This window comes from Hippocampus zosterae, chromosome 6 (assembly GCF_025434085.1).
Source record: "Hippocampus zosterae strain Florida chromosome 6, ASM2543408v3, whole genome shotgun sequence".
Lineage (NCBI taxonomy): Eukaryota > Metazoa > Chordata > Actinopteri > Syngnathiformes > Syngnathidae > Hippocampus > Hippocampus zosterae.
The window spans coordinates 13,412,077-13,429,211 of record NC_067456.1 but is presented as its reverse complement, the minus strand read 5'-3'; the positions used below and the strand labels follow the sequence as shown (position 1 = coordinate 13,429,211).

At 43.3% G+C, this 17,135-nt stretch overlaps 1 protein-coding gene across 10 annotated transcripts in view; it reads left to right on the top strand.

Annotated features, from left to right (window-relative positions):
• ank1a (ankyrin 1, erythrocytic a) overlaps positions 1–17,135 on the top strand; it is an 82,736-nt gene that overhangs the window by 40,731 nt on the left and 24,870 nt on the right. For 6 of the 10 annotated variants that reach the window (XM_052067719.1, XM_052067716.1, XM_052067714.1 and 3 more), the window contains 22 exons: positions 4,775–4,876; positions 6,986–7,084; positions 7,735–7,833; positions 8,090–8,188; positions 8,370–8,555; positions 8,630–8,728; positions 9,518–9,616; positions 9,691–9,789; positions 9,932–10,129; positions 11,943–12,041; positions 12,908–13,006; positions 13,151–13,249; positions 14,143–14,340; positions 14,423–14,521; positions 14,629–14,727; positions 14,815–15,012; positions 15,097–15,195; positions 15,764–15,862; positions 16,511–16,609; positions 16,687–16,779; positions 16,868–16,940; positions 17,049–17,069. In XM_052067719.1, coding sequence (XP_051923679.1) covers positions 4,775–4,876; positions 6,986–7,084; positions 7,735–7,833; positions 8,090–8,188; positions 8,370–8,555; positions 8,630–8,728; positions 9,518–9,616; positions 9,691–9,789; positions 9,932–10,129; positions 11,943–12,041; positions 12,908–13,006; positions 13,151–13,249; positions 14,143–14,340; positions 14,423–14,521; positions 14,629–14,727; positions 14,815–15,012; positions 15,097–15,195; positions 15,764–15,862; positions 16,511–16,609; positions 16,687–16,779; positions 16,868–16,940; positions 17,049–17,069 — 2,455 coding nt within the window. Of the gene's footprint in view, positions 1–1,257; positions 1,478–4,774; positions 4,877–6,985; positions 7,085–7,734; positions 7,834–8,089; positions 8,189–8,369; positions 8,556–8,629; positions 8,729–9,517; positions 9,617–9,690; positions 9,790–9,931; positions 10,130–11,942; positions 12,042–12,907; positions 13,007–13,150; positions 13,250–14,142; positions 14,341–14,422; positions 14,522–14,628; positions 14,728–14,814; positions 15,013–15,096; positions 15,196–15,763; positions 15,863–16,510; positions 16,610–16,686; positions 16,780–16,867; positions 16,941–17,048; positions 17,070–17,135 lie in introns of those variants that run through there. The other 4 variants (XM_052067717.1, XM_052067715.1, XM_052067721.1 and 1 more) reach the window with 3 other exon arrangements.

Below are 17,135 nucleotides of genomic sequence, written 5' to 3'. Positions count from 1 at the left end.
GTTTAGTCATTCCATTGCCATCGGATTTAGTTCTATTAATACATCAGAGTGAGTCATCAACAAGTAGATTCATTTCAACATTTGTGGATCAGCAGTAGTTGACACAATGTCGAATTAAAAGTTTCCAAACATATCTTTCTGTCCCAAATATCCACTAAGATGGCATAATGGGCGTAGAGACATTCTGGCCTTATTCATCATGTTTTGATGATCTATTGAGAAAAGTTTTGTGTGATAACTGTAATTTACTTCACTGGCTTTTGCTATTGGCAAGTGCAAACTGATAGATTTTGTTTATTCCCACTAATGATACAAACTTGGCAGCTCAAAGCTGTCATGTTGCGGATCAGTCATCTGGCCATTATAAGATAATGATGTGTACGTAATGACAGTTACTCTGCACATGGTGTTTACCATATCGGGTGTTTATGAACTCCTACCACTATGGCTTTAATCCTCATGGTCATTTTTTGAAAGAGATTGACAATGACCTTGACGAAGCACAGTGGATGAAAAAAGCAGGGAGACGTATAAGAAGCTGATAAATAAGCAAGGCAGAGGGGAGACATGCTGTGTAAAAAAGTAAATAGTAAAGATGGAGATGATGTGTTGTGATCTCCATACAGACACACGTGACGAGTTGAAACATTTGAACAGCTTCAAAGGAGTGCTCGCTCGCTTCCTGTAAATGTGCCCGATGCAGAGCAGTCTCACGGGCCTCCTTTCCAGTGAGTCAACACTTACTACATCTCTGAATCCGGAACCAGCTCGCTGCCTGCTCAATCTCCATGGATCAGCCTGAGAGACAAAAGCCAGGGTGTTGAGGCTAACGGGGAAAAGGCCCCAAGAAAGGAAATCAATTTATTGAGTAAATGCAAGTCAGCAGAAAAGGATGATGAAATTGCTGTTTAAGTACTCTGCAGGAATTTCCATATCCGCTGATGCATGTTCCCGTAAATTGTATGGAAACTCTCCGATCCCACTCTCTTTTGCAGCTCAATTTCTGCACATTTAACCCTGTAACCTGATAGCATGATAAGCTGTCCACTGCGGCAGCCGCTGTCCCTGAAAGGGTTAAATTGTTCATAATTTACTAAACAGGCTTTTCTCCCTGAAATTAACAGACAATAGTGGCAAGATTTCAAAGTTGTATGATTTGGTCTTGGTGCTCTTACAGCAAACCTGAAGGGTGAACGCAAATAAACAGAAAGCAAGAGTGTGCCTTTCATTTTTTGCTAGAGTGCTGCGGTTCACTGAAACCGTATCCAAATCCCGGATGTTTGGCAGTGATATTCTTCCATTGGCATTCTACGGAAGACCTACAGGATTGAGCTCCCTTGCACCGCTAACAAGGTGCTAGTTTAATCCCTAGCTTGATTTCCCTTCCTGAGGCCAACATGTTCAGACTGCGAGAAAAGAGATGTGGATTAAACCGTCAGGCTCCTGGATGAGTCAAGCTGCTCATAGACGGCGAAAGGTATCGGAACACGTATGACAATACTTGTACCATCCAGTAGAGCAGCTTTACGTGTAGCAATTTCCCCCCTGATTTACTTTAAATATGATCAATAACTATTCACTCAGCTGAAAAAAAATGGTTGACTGTTTTGATAGTATTGAAAGATTGCCTTCAAATGTGTCAGCATGAAAATCCTCATGAAAGGCATAGAACGGAAAGATCGCAGAATGCTTTCTATTCGGAATAAACGGCATAAACAAGTGAGAAATGTGATTATACGAAGCACCCGCGGCCCAATGAAAACCCCTCTGTTGTCTTCTCGAATCCAAATGTCACAAATCCAAATGACATGGGATCTGCATTCTGCAAATTTTGATTCTATTATCCAGTATAATTGACTTGCTGCTTCTCTGTTTACTCTCTCACCAACACAATTAAGCCTTTGTCCAAATGGGGATCCTTCAGAGGAAGGCAAGGATGTTGGTCTCGCACACACATGCACGCAAACTCTGAGCTTTCAGACACTGCAGTCCACCAGCGAGGGGGTGATGTCATTCTGACTGCTGCAGCACCAGCAGAACAGAAACAAGGCTGGGGGGCGGGGCGAGGGGGGGGGGGGGGGTGAGCATAGATGCCGATTTTTGGTAAGGTGAATTTTGGCCTTCACTGTGAGTTAAAGAATGTAATTTTGCATTCTCTTACGCCAAGCACGTCTTCGTTAGTGTTACTCAACCATGCACAATTGCAATGTCGTTCTTGTTTATGGTGGAGCTGTGAAGCGAGGTGTTTTATCTTGTTTCTTTTCCTACAAATTGAATGATAAATTGGCTCACGCAGCTTTGTTCAGCCCAAGTGGGTAAGCGTGTCCTTTCCCTGGGAATAATCAAGGAGCAACACATTTGTCTAAATCATGCCATAGCGTCCCAGCCAATGTAATGTAAGCAACTCCCCCCCCCCCCCAAATATTTAAGGGTGTTTCTCTGCATACGTCTGTTTATTTCTGAGTAAAGGAATGGGTGGAGTTCATCCACCCTTATCTCGGTGCACAGACATTTCATGACCCACGCAGATAGACACAAAGACAAAAATGCTTCACTTAGGTGAGAAAATGTGTTTGTCATTCCCGTGATATTAACCTACAGCTCTGTGGGCAAGCTGTTGCCTGCGCCCTTGTATGGGGGGGTTTCTAAGGTGTCACCATGGTGGATGTGGGCCCGCATCAGCTGTGTTTGCTCCCACAGTGATGAGAGGATGCTTGGGGTGTCACCATGGCACTTTAAAAACATTTCATGCAACAGCATGCCAGCCTGTTGTCCTTGGTGCATTTTATATCTTAACAGTTTTGCATTTAGTAACATATTTACAAAACAGGTTTTACTTGCCGACAGTGTAAAAAGCTTCCCCTTCATTTGGCCTCATGCAAAATGGGTTAAATTTCCACCTGCTTGTTTTTACCAGTTTCTGTGAGTTATGTAGCATACTCGATATGCAATAACTGTAATTCAAGAGACAACTATGCTTGTTTTTTGTGGTCGCATGTCGAGCTGCAGTCAGGTCACAATATTGATGGATGGCGTGTACGTGTGCGAGTCAGATGTTGGGTTATCATCTCCCAATAGAATGGAATACGAGAGTCCATTCAGATGGGAGACGTGCTCAACTCGGCAACTGTGTAAGTAATTCAGAGACATGCGCTCGCTCAACCAATCCAGAAATAATAAAACTGAATTTTTTATGAAAATAGACTTTCAATTCACATTTTCTTTTTTTTCCTAATCCTGGAAGCTGTTCCAATTTGGAATGAGTGAGAATTTGTCAGAGTGACTGACTCAGGAAAGTCGCTCAGCAGGGTTAGCGTGCTCACACAAAGTAGCACAATTTATGTGACTCTAAATGCTTTATTTTGAACTACCCAACAAGAGAAAGTGTTGGTCTATATTTTGGCAGGAACAAGGCGTGCATTGTACGTGCAATTAATCCGGAAGTGTTTTAGCTGGAAGCAGCTTTTGCTTTTCGAGTTTCTCTTTCGAGTGCGATCACTCCAACCTTTTTTTTTTTAAAGTGACCTCTGTCTTTGCACAGTGCTTTGCCATTAGAGTCATGCTGAGGCTATGCTGTGTCGTTTGTTGCTATGCCTCTGCTGCAGGCATGTGGATCCTTTCACTACTTTTTTTTTCCCTTACTCAAGCTCACTGCCTCTTGTCAAAAGAGGACCAACGGACTGCAACAATAAACGACACAGCTTAAGGCACCGTGGTACAAAGTTGAAAGGGGAGCAGAAAAAAAAATCCGCTTCAGCGGTGTGTTTGTGATGTAGCATTAAGTGTTGTGCTGTCCAATGAATGCATTGCTGAATTTATAGTTTTACTGAGCAGCGTGTTTAGACAGATAGATAAATAGTTAGACGTAAGGAAGAGTATGTTGCGCCCAGGCGAAATGAGATGAGAGGGCGCAGAGTGTGCTGCATTCAGGTTCTGCCCTTTCTTACTTTTCCTCCTTTCAGTGCTGCATGCGTAATCATGTTTCAGCAGCGCCCCCACCTGCCCAGGAGTGGCAATAAACTAGTGCGCACAAGCAAAACGTGGGTGATATAAAGTGCCATGTCGGCAATGTATATTTTGCCACGTAGTTCACTGTGACTTGGTGTTGCTTGAACAGACAATGGCATTCAAATGTCACGTTTGCCTTTTTACTTAAATCGAGTGACTAGATTTTTATGGGGAAGCATCACAAATGAGAAGTGGTACCTGTTACCTTAAACTTTTGTTTTCCTTGTTTTGGGATGGCACTCTGTTTTTGTTGTTGTTTTTGTTTGTGTTTTGTTTTCTAAAATTTGCATTCAACATTTGGACACCTTTTGTCTGGTGTCCCAACCATGGTGACATATAATGTACAACAGTCTGACAAACTGTGTTGAACAGGAAGAACCCAAACATTGCGAAGACATCACCACATGCCACGATGAAAAGATGACAAAATGCGAGCCTGGTTACAATAACATTAGTTCGCCTTCGCAGTAAACTTCCATTGGACTATCCCGCTTGATGAAATCATGGCTTTAGGTCACCCGTAACAGATATCACAGCATTCAGTACACTTCTTTATAAGTGCTGGTGGTTTTAAAATGCACTACCAAAAGAACAAATGATCACAAGCGAGGAATGAAATGAGTGGAAAGCTGATGGGTCATTTCGAACAGTCCTTATGCTTAACGCAACTGTCTCTCTCTATTTTCCTCTTTATTCCTCTTCTTTGTGTGTCCTTTACTTTACCCCTTATCCCTCCCTCCTTTCCTTTTGTCCGCTGTGTTTGCAGGCAGATGCTGGCAACAGTTTTCTCCGTGCGGCCCGTTCTGGCAACCTGGACAAGGCTCTGGAACACATCAAAAATGGCATTGATATCAATACCGCCAATCAGGTGAGGGAGTCGCAAGAGCTCCATTTTCGAGATGTGATCATAATGAGATTTCATCGCAAATGAAACAGCTCCCCGGATGGATACTATCTCTTTCAAACGCAAAGAGAAATGACCTAGAAAATGTGAAATGCTGGATCGTTGTCTCGGTCGTCTCCAGATGCTCTGTACTTTGGATTTAAATCATAGGTGTGCATGATGTGTGCAGTAATCCAAGCAATATTATAGTTGTTTGCGACTTTGCACTCTGCCATGTACTGTATATGCATGCTCAGGCCTCCAGGGTAGGTAATAAATGGGCAAATGGTGTCTTCTTTGCACCACCTCTTTCATCCTGCATCCTTTTATCTGATGCTTGTTCTCCATGGTAATGGGCCTCCAACTGCTGCCCTCAAGCACTTGTAACGTGACCACAAGCATGAGTACTGTCACTTTGTCCTCAACATCATGTCATTCTTTATGTGGACCTCAACAACACGGACCTCTCATGACAAATGCGCTTGTACAGCAACAGTAGTTCGCTTCTCCACGGCGATGAAGCAAGACACCCAACGAAGAGAGACTTTAAATGCACAAGTAGTGAAAATTTCCAAACTGCCTTTAGACAAAACCATTCTAACTATTGTCATTTAAAAGTCTGTGAATCTTATTTACTTTTTTTCTCAGTGGCTTGAGGTCCCCGGAAAGTGAAAATTGATTATAAATGTGTTAAACAACAGAGACAACAACCCCGTTAGATCCCCAAGTATTTATTCAAAATTGTGAAAATCGCTATGCTCTTTCAGGCACCATGGGCGTGTCCACTGAAAGCGCTGAAGTCACGCCCTGTTCCTCTATCAATTGTCAATCAATGATCAGTTCTTCGACCTGGAAAAATGGATGCTACTTTGTCTAGCATCTTTCTTATGCCTGCACATAACTTCCAAGTTTGAACGACAAACGTAACAAAACAAATATATCTGCTGGAAACCTCTGGAGGCTATTCCCTCCCCACGTCGTGACAACAAGGCGCTCTACAGTGGCCATACCAGTGTGAAGACATTGTTCACAAATGTTTCTCTGTGACTCAAGGCCGACAAGAGGGCGCTCTAAAGCGGCATTGCCATCCCGAAGCCCCGATCCGCACGCTGGCTGTCAAGTTGGTCTTTTAAACAAACCCCTCACCTCCTGTTCCCTCGCTATTCCACCTTTCTCTGCATGAGTGTGCGTACTCACGGCAGAGAACGGACAAGTTGCACGACAGGAGCCACACCAGGCAAGAAAATCAAGACGTGTCACTTTTTATGCAGAGCACAACCACGCTGTCTTCTAAAATAAAGCCCCAGATGTCAATGTTTCAAATTGACCTGAACTACTGGTTGTGACTTGCACATGATGCATTGCCATCCTGCCCGTGTTGACTTACGCTCGTGTAATATTTTGGTCCAATGGGGTGGGAGTTGGGGTGGAGTGCATCTGTACTGTGGTGGTGCTGGTGGTGATGTTGGTGTCTTCAGAATGGCTTGCTCACCGGCACACTGCTTCAGTCTGTTTTCCTTTATCTCTCAACCCAACAACCGCCTCCCCCTCGGTATTAGTGCGCTGTTTTAATTCTCCCTGATTATTTTGCATTTTCCTTCCTTGTCACACCCCTCTCCTGCATTTGCCGTAGAGTGATGGTCTGCTGTGGTCTCTCCACTCAGAGGAATAATATCAGTGGTGTGGGAAAGGTCCAACCTCACATGTCCTGTGCGGCTGAATGAAGGCTGTGTGAGGTCAGACCTATCCCACACGGCTTGTATTCTTCCCAGCCACGAGACCAACGGCCTGCCATCTCGCTCCAGTCCTCCTCCTCTTCTGCCGCCGTTCGCTTCTTCTGCTGTCATTATCATTAATCCAATGACAATGGTTTCATTCTCATTTTCATCTTTGTAGACTTTATTTTTGGTAATGATCTGTGGTGCCCTGTGTCAGTCATGGCCTGGTCTGGTTTGTGAGTGTTTTGGCTTCTGTGTCAACAAACTAAATCTTGATCACGCATGGTCTATATACTGGTTAACTCATTGGCCTTATGCTTTATTGATTCGGGAATCGTTGTGTAAATCTTGCCTATAAAATGATTCTCCCCCTCAGAATGGGCTCAATGGGCTTCATCTGGCCTCAAAAGAAGGCCATGTCAAAATGGTGCTGGAGTTACTTCACAAAGGAATTGTCCTGGAGACGACAACAAAGGTAACTCGCCGAGCAGCAGTCTGTCCACACCAATGACATTTTTACCAAAAACTGTTGATGAAATGCAAATGCGCAGTGATTGTGCAGTAATGTTAATCAATATTCTTTAGAATTAAATAAAATGAGTAGATGTTCAGAAAGCAAACTGTTGTCTCGCCAGCAGCCCTTTTCTTTTTCTCTTTTTTCATCTTTTTTTTGATTCTCCTTTCTGTTCATCTTTAAACTTGGTCTGAAAGTGCATTTGCATGAGAATCAACATTGTTTTTGTGTTTTATTGTGTTTACTGTTTTGATGTTATTCATTTAGTGTTTTAACCGTCTTGGTTTTTATAAATCTGATTTTGACTTTCTCGACAGCACTTTGGATGTAGCCTTGCTTTTTTTAAAGCACTCTATCAATAAAGTGAGTTGAGTTGCAGACGGGGTTATGGCCACTCAAACAATCAGACGGTATATTAGTTGGCTTTGATGCTGAATACTTTTGCGGATTGAATCAGTCGTTTCTTGAAAGAAGACGTTTGAAAACAACAAACAACATAATTTCCTGTCATCCCTGATCATTCATCCATCCACCCATTTTCCAAGCCGCTTATCCTCATGAGAGTCGAGTGTAAAGTGTACTTTTGTTCCCGCGTATCGGTGTTTACCCAGAAAGGAAACACGGCCCTGCACATTGCTGCCTTGGCGGGACAGGAGCTGGTGGTCACAGAGCTGGTTAACTACGGTGCCAACGTTAATGCTCAGTCGCAGGTGAGGCCCCCCATGCTGTGCGCTCTCTCTCTCTCTCTCTCAGCTGCTTTTCTATCCGGCGCCTACTGTGAAACCATTGTATTGTACTGACAATGCCGATGTACACATGTGTCTTTGCTTCTATATTTGTGAGTATCGGTGTGCATCCTTGTTATGTGTATGTGTAACTATCTATCTCGTCGCTTTTGGCATCTCTGCTGTGCGTGCGTGTGCGTGTACGTGTGTGTGTGTGCGTGTGTGTTTATTTCTGAGACAGAAGGGTTTCACTCCACTCTACATGGCTGCACAAGAAAACCATCTAGAGGTTGTGAAGTTTCTTCTGGAGAACGGGGCTAATCAGAGCGTTCCAACCGAGGTACCAAAGAGCAAGAGACGTGTTCAATCAGTACTCCAACAAATCTGCTCGATGATATCCTGCTGATCCTGACTCGTTGTCAAACCATCGTGTTGTGTGCTCATCAGTCTTCACCGCTGACATTGCTCTAATTGTCTGTCTGCAATCAACTTGCCTTCTGAGTTTCTGCCGTCTTCTACAGGATGGATTCACTCCTCTGGCTGTGGCTCTACAACAGGGCCATGAAAATATTGTTGCGCTGCTCATTAACTACGGCACCAAGGGGAAGGTCCGCCTCCCTGCGCTGCACATTGCAGCACGCAATGACGATACACGCACGGCTGCAGTGCTACTGCAGAACGACCCAAACCCTGATGTGCTCAGCAAGGTACGTGACGCCGTTGGTGTTATGATCATCCATTGAATGAGTGACACTTAGGTGCCACTTTGTTGTCCTTGCAGACTGGATTCACACCCCTCCACATTGCTGCACATTATGAAAACTTGAACGTTGCCCAACTTCTTCTCAACAGAGGAGCCAATGTTAATTTCACCCCAAAGGTATGGAATTACTATAGAGTGAACCCCAATTTATAGTGGGAGATACATGCCCGACCTAACCATATAGGTGAAAATCTGCACTGTAGACACCTATATGTGTATTTTTATCCTCTCAGAAGCTTTAAACACATTTTAAAACACTTAAACTTTACCAGTTCTCCAAATATAAGGCAAAGTCTGTTTAAGCTCCTGTTTGAAGTTCAAAACGGACCCATAAAACAAACAAGAATAAGGCATTGGATATTGAAACGCCGAAATGTTCAACAAATCGATTTCAACAAAAAGCCTACGAGCTTCATGCTAACGTATAACTCAAAATGCCACAGGCTAACGAAAATAGATTACAGTAATGATACACTTTTAAAGCAAAGAAGGTAACGACTTCTACTTTCACATACATGGAGCAGCGACATATTCAAAAAGAGCATACAGTAATACTCACAGGTACATATATATATACTGTCCACGTTCTGTCAGAACAACAACCATTACTGGAGTTTGGGGCTTGGGGACGTTTTCTGCCTCTTCTGTTTGCTATTCTTCATTTGCTGTGTCTCTGACAGTAGATCTCGGGGCTACCCAGCATGTTTTCGCACAACATTCCGCACTACATGCTCTAAATTTGGACTTGACTGTAAAAAAAAGAACTGTTTTTTTTTATTATGATACAGCAGGTGTGCGAATGATGCATCAGCAAATAGCGGGAGAACATTGTATGCTCGTGTGGTTTGTTTTTTCCACTACTGTAATTTTGTGTGTGGATCTAATTGCATCTATATATCATTGTAGAACGGCATTACACCTCTGCACATCGCATCCAGACGGGGGAATGTGATCATGGTCCGACTCCTCCTGGATAGAGGGGCACAAATAGATGCCAAGACCAAGGTGCAGCATCTTATCACAGTCTTGGATTCACTCCGTGCTTTTCACTGCCACTAATAGATACCGTCTCTCACCAGGATGAGCTCACTCCTCTGCACTGTGCAGCTAGAAATGGTCATGTCAGAATAATAGAAATTCTGCTTGACAATGGGGCCCCCATCCAGGCCAAGACCAAGGTAATCTATTTTGAGTCAAGAGCATTTTTTCTCAAGCAAAATAAAACTAACACTGGCAATAATTCTTCATAGTACCGGTGTATAATATCATATATATCCGTTTTTCAAGGGACTTGAATGTCAACATTTCTTTTTTCCCCAGAATGGCCTTTCTCCAATCCACATGTCAGCACAAGGGGACCATGCAGACTGCGTCAAGCAGCTTCTGCAGTACAACGCAGGCATTGATGACATCACGTTGGACCATTTAACACCTCTACATGTGGCCGCACACTGTGGACACCACCGAATGGCAAAGGTTCTCCTTGACAAGGGGGCCAAACCCAACTCTCGGGCACTGGTCAGTGACTTTTAAACCTGTTACTACACTATATATTTAGGTTCAAGTAGACCTGCTCAATCGAATACGATCCATGACATGAGCTGTAAGATAAACTGCTTTTACAAAGTGTTAAAACGTTTATTTTGTGTAGAACTGTACTGTATTACACAGAAAGTGTTTCTAATATTTCAGTTAGCCTATGAGCACTAAAATAAGCTAAACATCATTAACACCTCTTAGTTTACTGCAGTTTTTCATTCATCCATTCTTCATCTTATCCGGGATCTGGACACAGTGGCAGCAGCTTAAGCAAAGAAGCCCAGTCTTCCATCTCCTCAGTTTCTTCGTCCAAGTTTTCTGGGGAAATCCTCAGGTGTTCGCAGGTCAACTGGGAGACATAGTCATCCAGGAGGCATCCTAACAAGATGCCCGAGCCACCTCTTCTGGCTCCTTCACATGAATGATGAAGCTTCTTAGCCTATCTTTAACGGATAACCGGGTCTCCCTCGTGAGGAAACTCATTTCGGCTGCTTGTATGCGCCATCTTGCTTTTTCGGTCAAGACCCAATGCTTGTGACCATAGGTGAGAGTAGGAACGTAGATCTATTAGTAAATCAACAGCTTTGTCTTTTGGCTGAGCTCCTTCTTCACCATGACAGATCAATACAGAGTCTGCATGACTGCTGACGCTGCACTGAGCGGTCTATCTATCTCCCGCTCCATTCTTCTTTCAATCATGAAAAATACCCCAATGTACTTGAACTCCTCCAATCGAGGCAGAATTTCATTCCCGACCGGGAAAGAGCACCCCAGCCTTTTCCAACTGACTAGCATGGTCTCAGATTTGTAGGTGCCGATTCTCATCTCAACTGTTTCACACCCAGCTGTGAACTTTCACCCAGTGAAAGATTATGGCTTGATGAAGCCACCAGTACCAGATCATCTGCAAAAAGCAGGGATGTGGTCACCAAACCGGACCTCCTCAACATCATGGCTCCGCCTAGAAATCTATCCATAAAGGTTATGAGCACAATCGAAGAGCAGCCATAGTGGAGTCCATCCAACACTGGAAACAAATCCAACTTAGAGCTCTAAACTCTGACACAAGTGATTACAAGGGTCGACCAGCCTGTATCAGGTTACCCCTGTACGATACTCTCGAAGCAACCACCACAGATCTTCTTAGGGGATTAGATCGAAAGATTTTTCCAATTCCACAAAACACATGTAGACGGGTTGGGTGAACTCCCACGCATCTGTGGATTGTGTAGAGCTGATCCCCTGTTACATATCCAGGATGAAATCAACACCGTATCTCTTAAATCTGATGAGCCAGAGGTAAGCCCGATGACATTCAATGAGAACTTCTCAACCTCACACACCAGTTTGTCCTGCTCCCTGACAGAGAAGTAACATTCTACGTCCCGACAGCCAATTTATGTAGCTTGACACTGGAGCACCCAAGGCTCCCACATTCGGCTGGCACCCAGCCCTCAAAGCATCCAACCTCATTGGCCACCTCCCATAGGTGGCGAGCTCATGAGAAGTTCTGCAATGCTTTACTTCTGAAAACTATAACCACATCAGGAATCTGCAACCACACCATTGAATTAATTCTTGTTAATTAAAGCAGAGCATTAGTTCTGTCAAGGACTTTTGGGAGCGCCCTTGCATTGTATGTCATATCATCATAGTGTCCTTATCTCCTTTGAAAATTATTATTGTAGCGTAAACTTAAAGAAGTGCCTGGTGAGGTTGTTTAAATTGAACTTTTCCAGCTGAAGATGTATGCACGTTATGTACTGAAGATAAATTATTTTCCTATTTTCAGAATGGCTTTACTCCTTTGCACATTGCTTGTAAAAAGAACCACATGCGCGTGATGGATCTTCTGCTCAAACACGCAGCATCACTAGAGGCCGTGACTGAGGTAAAGACATGAAGTACAGAGGGTTCGCAGTTTATGAACGCAGTGGGTTCCAAGAGGCTGTTCATAAGATGAATTGTTCTTAAGTTGAGACACATGAAATTCCAATTTATAATAGCTATTTGAGGTCATAACAACAACAACAACAACAAAAAACGCGAGTGAGGTGCCAAAGAAAAGGAGACACAGGACGTGTCTCACTAAATATTTTACTCTTTTTTTGCTTGGCAAAAACGTAGTCAACTGGAAGTCCACCACACGCAAACCACTCCTTCCTGAATGACTCCCTCAATGACCAGTTTCATGGATTTATGTTGGAATTATGTCAACAAGCACCACAGTCGTATTGTACTGTAACTTACCTTTAGAGTGTCAATATATAGATGGAAGTGGAGGAAAGAGAAATTATTGGTGGCGATAGACAAATATACTCGCCGGAGAAGAGCGCCAAGTTCAAGTGAGCTGCTGAGTTGGCATTGTTGGGGAGGCAGGTGATCACGAAAGCATTGCAGAGTTTTCAGCGGCCTGAGTTGTCTTCATTCTTCTTCTTCTTCTTCTTCTTCTTTTTCTTCTTTGTGGTGTTTAATAGCACCTGACAAGCTCACGGAAGTAGTCTTCCTCTTCTTCTCATCTTAGATGTGTGTTGGAAATGCATGTAAGGTGCATTGCTGCTTGGCATGTTTCGGCAGAAAGAGGAACTACATGACCATACAGTATGATGTGGTACAAGGTTAAAAATATGACATTTTATGAACATCCATAACTTGGAGACCTCCTGTACTTCAAAATAACATAACATAAATATTTGTGTTCTTATATACAGTACCTAATGGCCATAGTCCTTCTAAAGCAACATTGTTTTTAAATAGTCTGGCTTGACGCCCTTGCATGTGGCATCTTTCATGGGCCACCTCAACATTGCCAAGATCCTTCTGCAGAAAGGCGCTTCGCCCAGTGCTTCTAATGTGGTGAGTTATATTCTTCAATGACAAGCTTAGTCAGAGCGTCTGAGTTACTGTGCTGATCTACTTCAAGAAGTGATCCGGTACATTCATTTTGACTTTGATGATGTAGTTGATGTGTGTATTTGTCATTTGTGTGCGCGTGGGCAGAAAGTCGAAACCCCCCTCCATATGGCTTCTCGGGCAGGACACGTTGACGTGGCAGAGTTTTTACTACAGAATGCAGCACCAGTGGATGCCAAAGCCAAGGTGGATATCTACACTTCCGTCACCTCAACTCAACTCAACTGTATTTATAGAGCACTTTAAAACAACCACCGCTGCTTACAAAGTGCCATGGAACAAAAATAAGTCAAACAACAGCAAAGATGGTTAAAACTAATGAATAATGAAGAGGGTAAAAAGCACAAAAACAGTCAAACTAAAACCAAGTCTCATGCTGAGTACAAAGCCAAAGAATAAAAATGTAATTTAAGACACATTTTAAAGACGGGCATTGAGGGGGCTTTAGCATTCCGAAGAGACGAACCGGCAATCGAAAAGGTTTCATCCCCTCTGAGCCCTCACTTAGTTCTCGGTACCTCTAATTGCACCTGGACCGCTGACGTAAGCCAAAGGGTAAGAGAGCTCAGAGAGATAAGATGAGGCGAGACCATTTCAAGATTTAAAAGCAAATAATAGAATCTTAAAAAGAATTCTAAAATGTACAGGGAGTTAGTGAAGGGACGGCCCTCTTATGAGTACCAATGAAGAATGAGCAGCAACATTTTGGATTATCTGAAGACGCTTGTTGGAGGCTTGGCTGACTCCAAAACAAAAGTGCACTACAGTCATCCAGCTGAGATGCGACGAAGGCATAATTTACGTTTTGAAAGTGCTGTTGGGAAAGGAGAGGAGTTACCTATGCATGACATTGTTGGCAAAGAGTAAATGCCTAAACACGAATCAAAATCCCAATCTTTAAATGGGATTTGAAAAATGAATCAAATATTCTGAATTGCTAGTTGCATTTCGAACTTTAAATCAATTTTCTCTCCACACACCAAAGCAGCAACCTTAAATGCGTTAAGCTAAACATCAGAGTGAAGCAACCAGTTATGTAAATGAGTACATTTCATCGCATCTCTCACCACCTTTGCTAGGATGACCAAACACCCCTGCATTGTGCGTCTCGAATGGGCCACAAGGAGATTGTGAAACTGCTTTTGGAGCACAAAGCCAAACCAAACTCCACAACCACAGCAGGACACACGCCTCTTCACATCGCAGCCCGGGAGGGTCACGTGCAAACTGTGCGTATCCTGCTGGACAAGGAAGCACAGCAAACAAAGATGACTAAGGTACGACTCAAAGCGCCGTTTGGTTGCTTCGCTCTTCTGACTGTTCAATAACGGGTCCATACTCCCGTTGGTGTCTGTGCAGAAAGGGTTTACTCCGCTTCATGTGGCTTCCAAGTACGGCAAGGTAGATGTGGCTGAGCTGTTGCTGGAAAGGGGAGCGAACCCTAATGCCGCCGGGAAGGTAAGAAACTCTTGGAAAACCCTTTGGAGACTGTGTCAGACTCCATTCAAGTCAGTTCAGACCTACCGGCATGCTGTGTATGTATTTACCATGATACATTCTTGCAGAATGGTCTGACTCCACTGCACGTCGCTGTGCATCACAACAACCTGGATGTTGTCAACCTGCTTGTAAGCAAGGGGGGTTCACCACACAGTGCAGCCAGGGTGAGGGATCATTAAGTTCATTCATACAGTATATGCGATTCATGCGATGGGACTTATTTGTAACTGCCCCTCATAATTTCTATTTAGAACGGCTACACAGCCTTGCATATCGCAGCCAAGCAGAATCAAATGGAGGTGGCTAACAGCCTGTTGCAGTATGGAGCTTCAGCCAATGCTGAGTCTCTACAGGGAGTCACACCTCTCCACCTGGCCTCGCAGGAAGGAAGGCCCGACATGGTCTCTCTGCTCATCTCCAAACAGGCTAATGTCAACCTTGGCAACAAGGCAAGAAGGCCGTTTAGACATATTTGTGTGCATGTGTGATTTAAAATGTGTATGACTTCTTTCTTTCTTTTTTTTTCACTTCAGAGTGGACTGACACCACTCCATCTTGTGGCACAGGAGGGACATGTTGGCATTGCTGACATTTTAGTAAAGCAAGGAGCCTCGGTTCAAGCGGCCACACGGGTAAGGTTTCTAAAAATGATGCAATGACCTGAATATGCGTTAGTAGTTGGTGGTCAAAATGTCAGCACAACAAAAGATACTGAAAACTTGATAAGCACTGTGAACATGATTAAATCATGTTAGTATGTGCTGTAAATGTGAATTCGAAATGACTGAATTTACTGTATATTTTTGTTTCATGATTGTCAAAATACTTGACCAGCAGCCATTAAGTAGTAGAGGTCACTGAACATTTTTATGTACTTAGTCACATCACTTATATTTCCGATAACTATAACAACTCCAACCATATTTGCACAAGTTCCAACTTATCAAAACAATGCTATTGTTAGCATGTTGATGTGGCCCTCGACAACCACTTCTCATGTGGTCCCTTTATAAAATTATTTTACCATCACTGCCATAGATATGTCTCAGAAACTAAAAATGTATCATGAAGAATGAAATGTGTACAATCGGATACAATCAGCTATTATGCATGAAATCAACTTCATTATGATTGAACTTCAGTCTTTTTTTTTAAGCGTTAGTGTTAAAAGTCCTTGACTGTTTGAATGTGTCATCTCAGATGGGCTACACACCTCTCCATATCGCATGTCACTATGGCAACATCAAAATGGTGAAATTCCTGCTGCAGCATCAGGCCAATGTCAACAGCAAAACAAGGGTGAGCTCCTCCTTCGGGTTGTAAAATTAATCTGCAACAGAGTTATAGCGGAATGGCTGTACATGAACTAATTGATACAATTGTAGCACTCAGTGGAACATACCCTAACTTATATAAGCAATTATGTATTTGCAGACAAGCCATTTATTCAATGCATATCGTGTAGTTGTGTGTACAATGTGGACAGAAGGATGTAGCTTGGGGGTAATGCAGGAGGCCCTGGCATCTTCTCCTAATTGAACCTCACAGGCTTAATAAAAGTATATTTGTCTATGTTGACATAGAAATGATGGATGTTGCGGAGGATTTGGCACTTCCTTTCGAGGTTTGGGGGAGATCAAATGGAGTAAAACATTTGCTTGGAACATGGCCAGTAACATATTGTCAGCATAAATGTTTATATGTAATGCTTTATAAACACAACCTACAGCCAATTAACTTCAATCAGGCTTCTGTGTCAGGGTAAAATAAACATTTTCTGGTGTATGGGCGTGTAGTGACACTTAGAGAAGCCCTAACAAAGGAAAAGGTAGAGATGTAGTGCATCATTCAGGGAATGCCATTAGTTAGATGTCATGCAGCTGTAGTTAGTGCATAAAGAAAGGAAGAAAGAAAGTGGTACCGATAACTGTCTCTTATCTTATCTAGCTTGGCTACACTCCCCTGCACCAGGCCGCCCAGCAAGGACACACAGACATTGTCACGCTGTTGCTGAAGCATGGAGCTCAGCCTAACGAGACAACAACGGTGAGCAGGACGGGACCTTTTCCTCCCAACTGTCATGAAACGTTACCGTGGGATCATTGTATGTCTGTGTCCGTTAGAATGGGACGTCAGCACTCGCGATTGCCAAGAGGCTGGGCTACATCTCTGTGATTGACGTGTTAAAGCTTGTGACTGAGGAGACTGTTTCCATGGTGAGGAGGTTTGAAATCTCGCTGTCAACGCGGACAACGGTATGAACAAACGATTCAAATGTCCATGTACTTTTTGTGTGCCCCTCAGACAATCACGGAAAAACACCGCATGAGTTTCCCAGAAACAGTGGACGAGATACTGGATGTGTCCGAGGATGAAGGTATGACACGTCAGTTAAATAGCAATGCAGCCGGTTTATTATAAATTGAATTGAACTGGCCTCACAGTTCTTTTTTTTTTTTTTAACTGTTTTTTCACTTTTTTTTAGGCCTTGCACAGCTAACATTAGGTATGCATGTCTTTTTATCTCTATGTGTGCCATTTGGAGGTTTACGTAATGAAGTACAGTATGCGT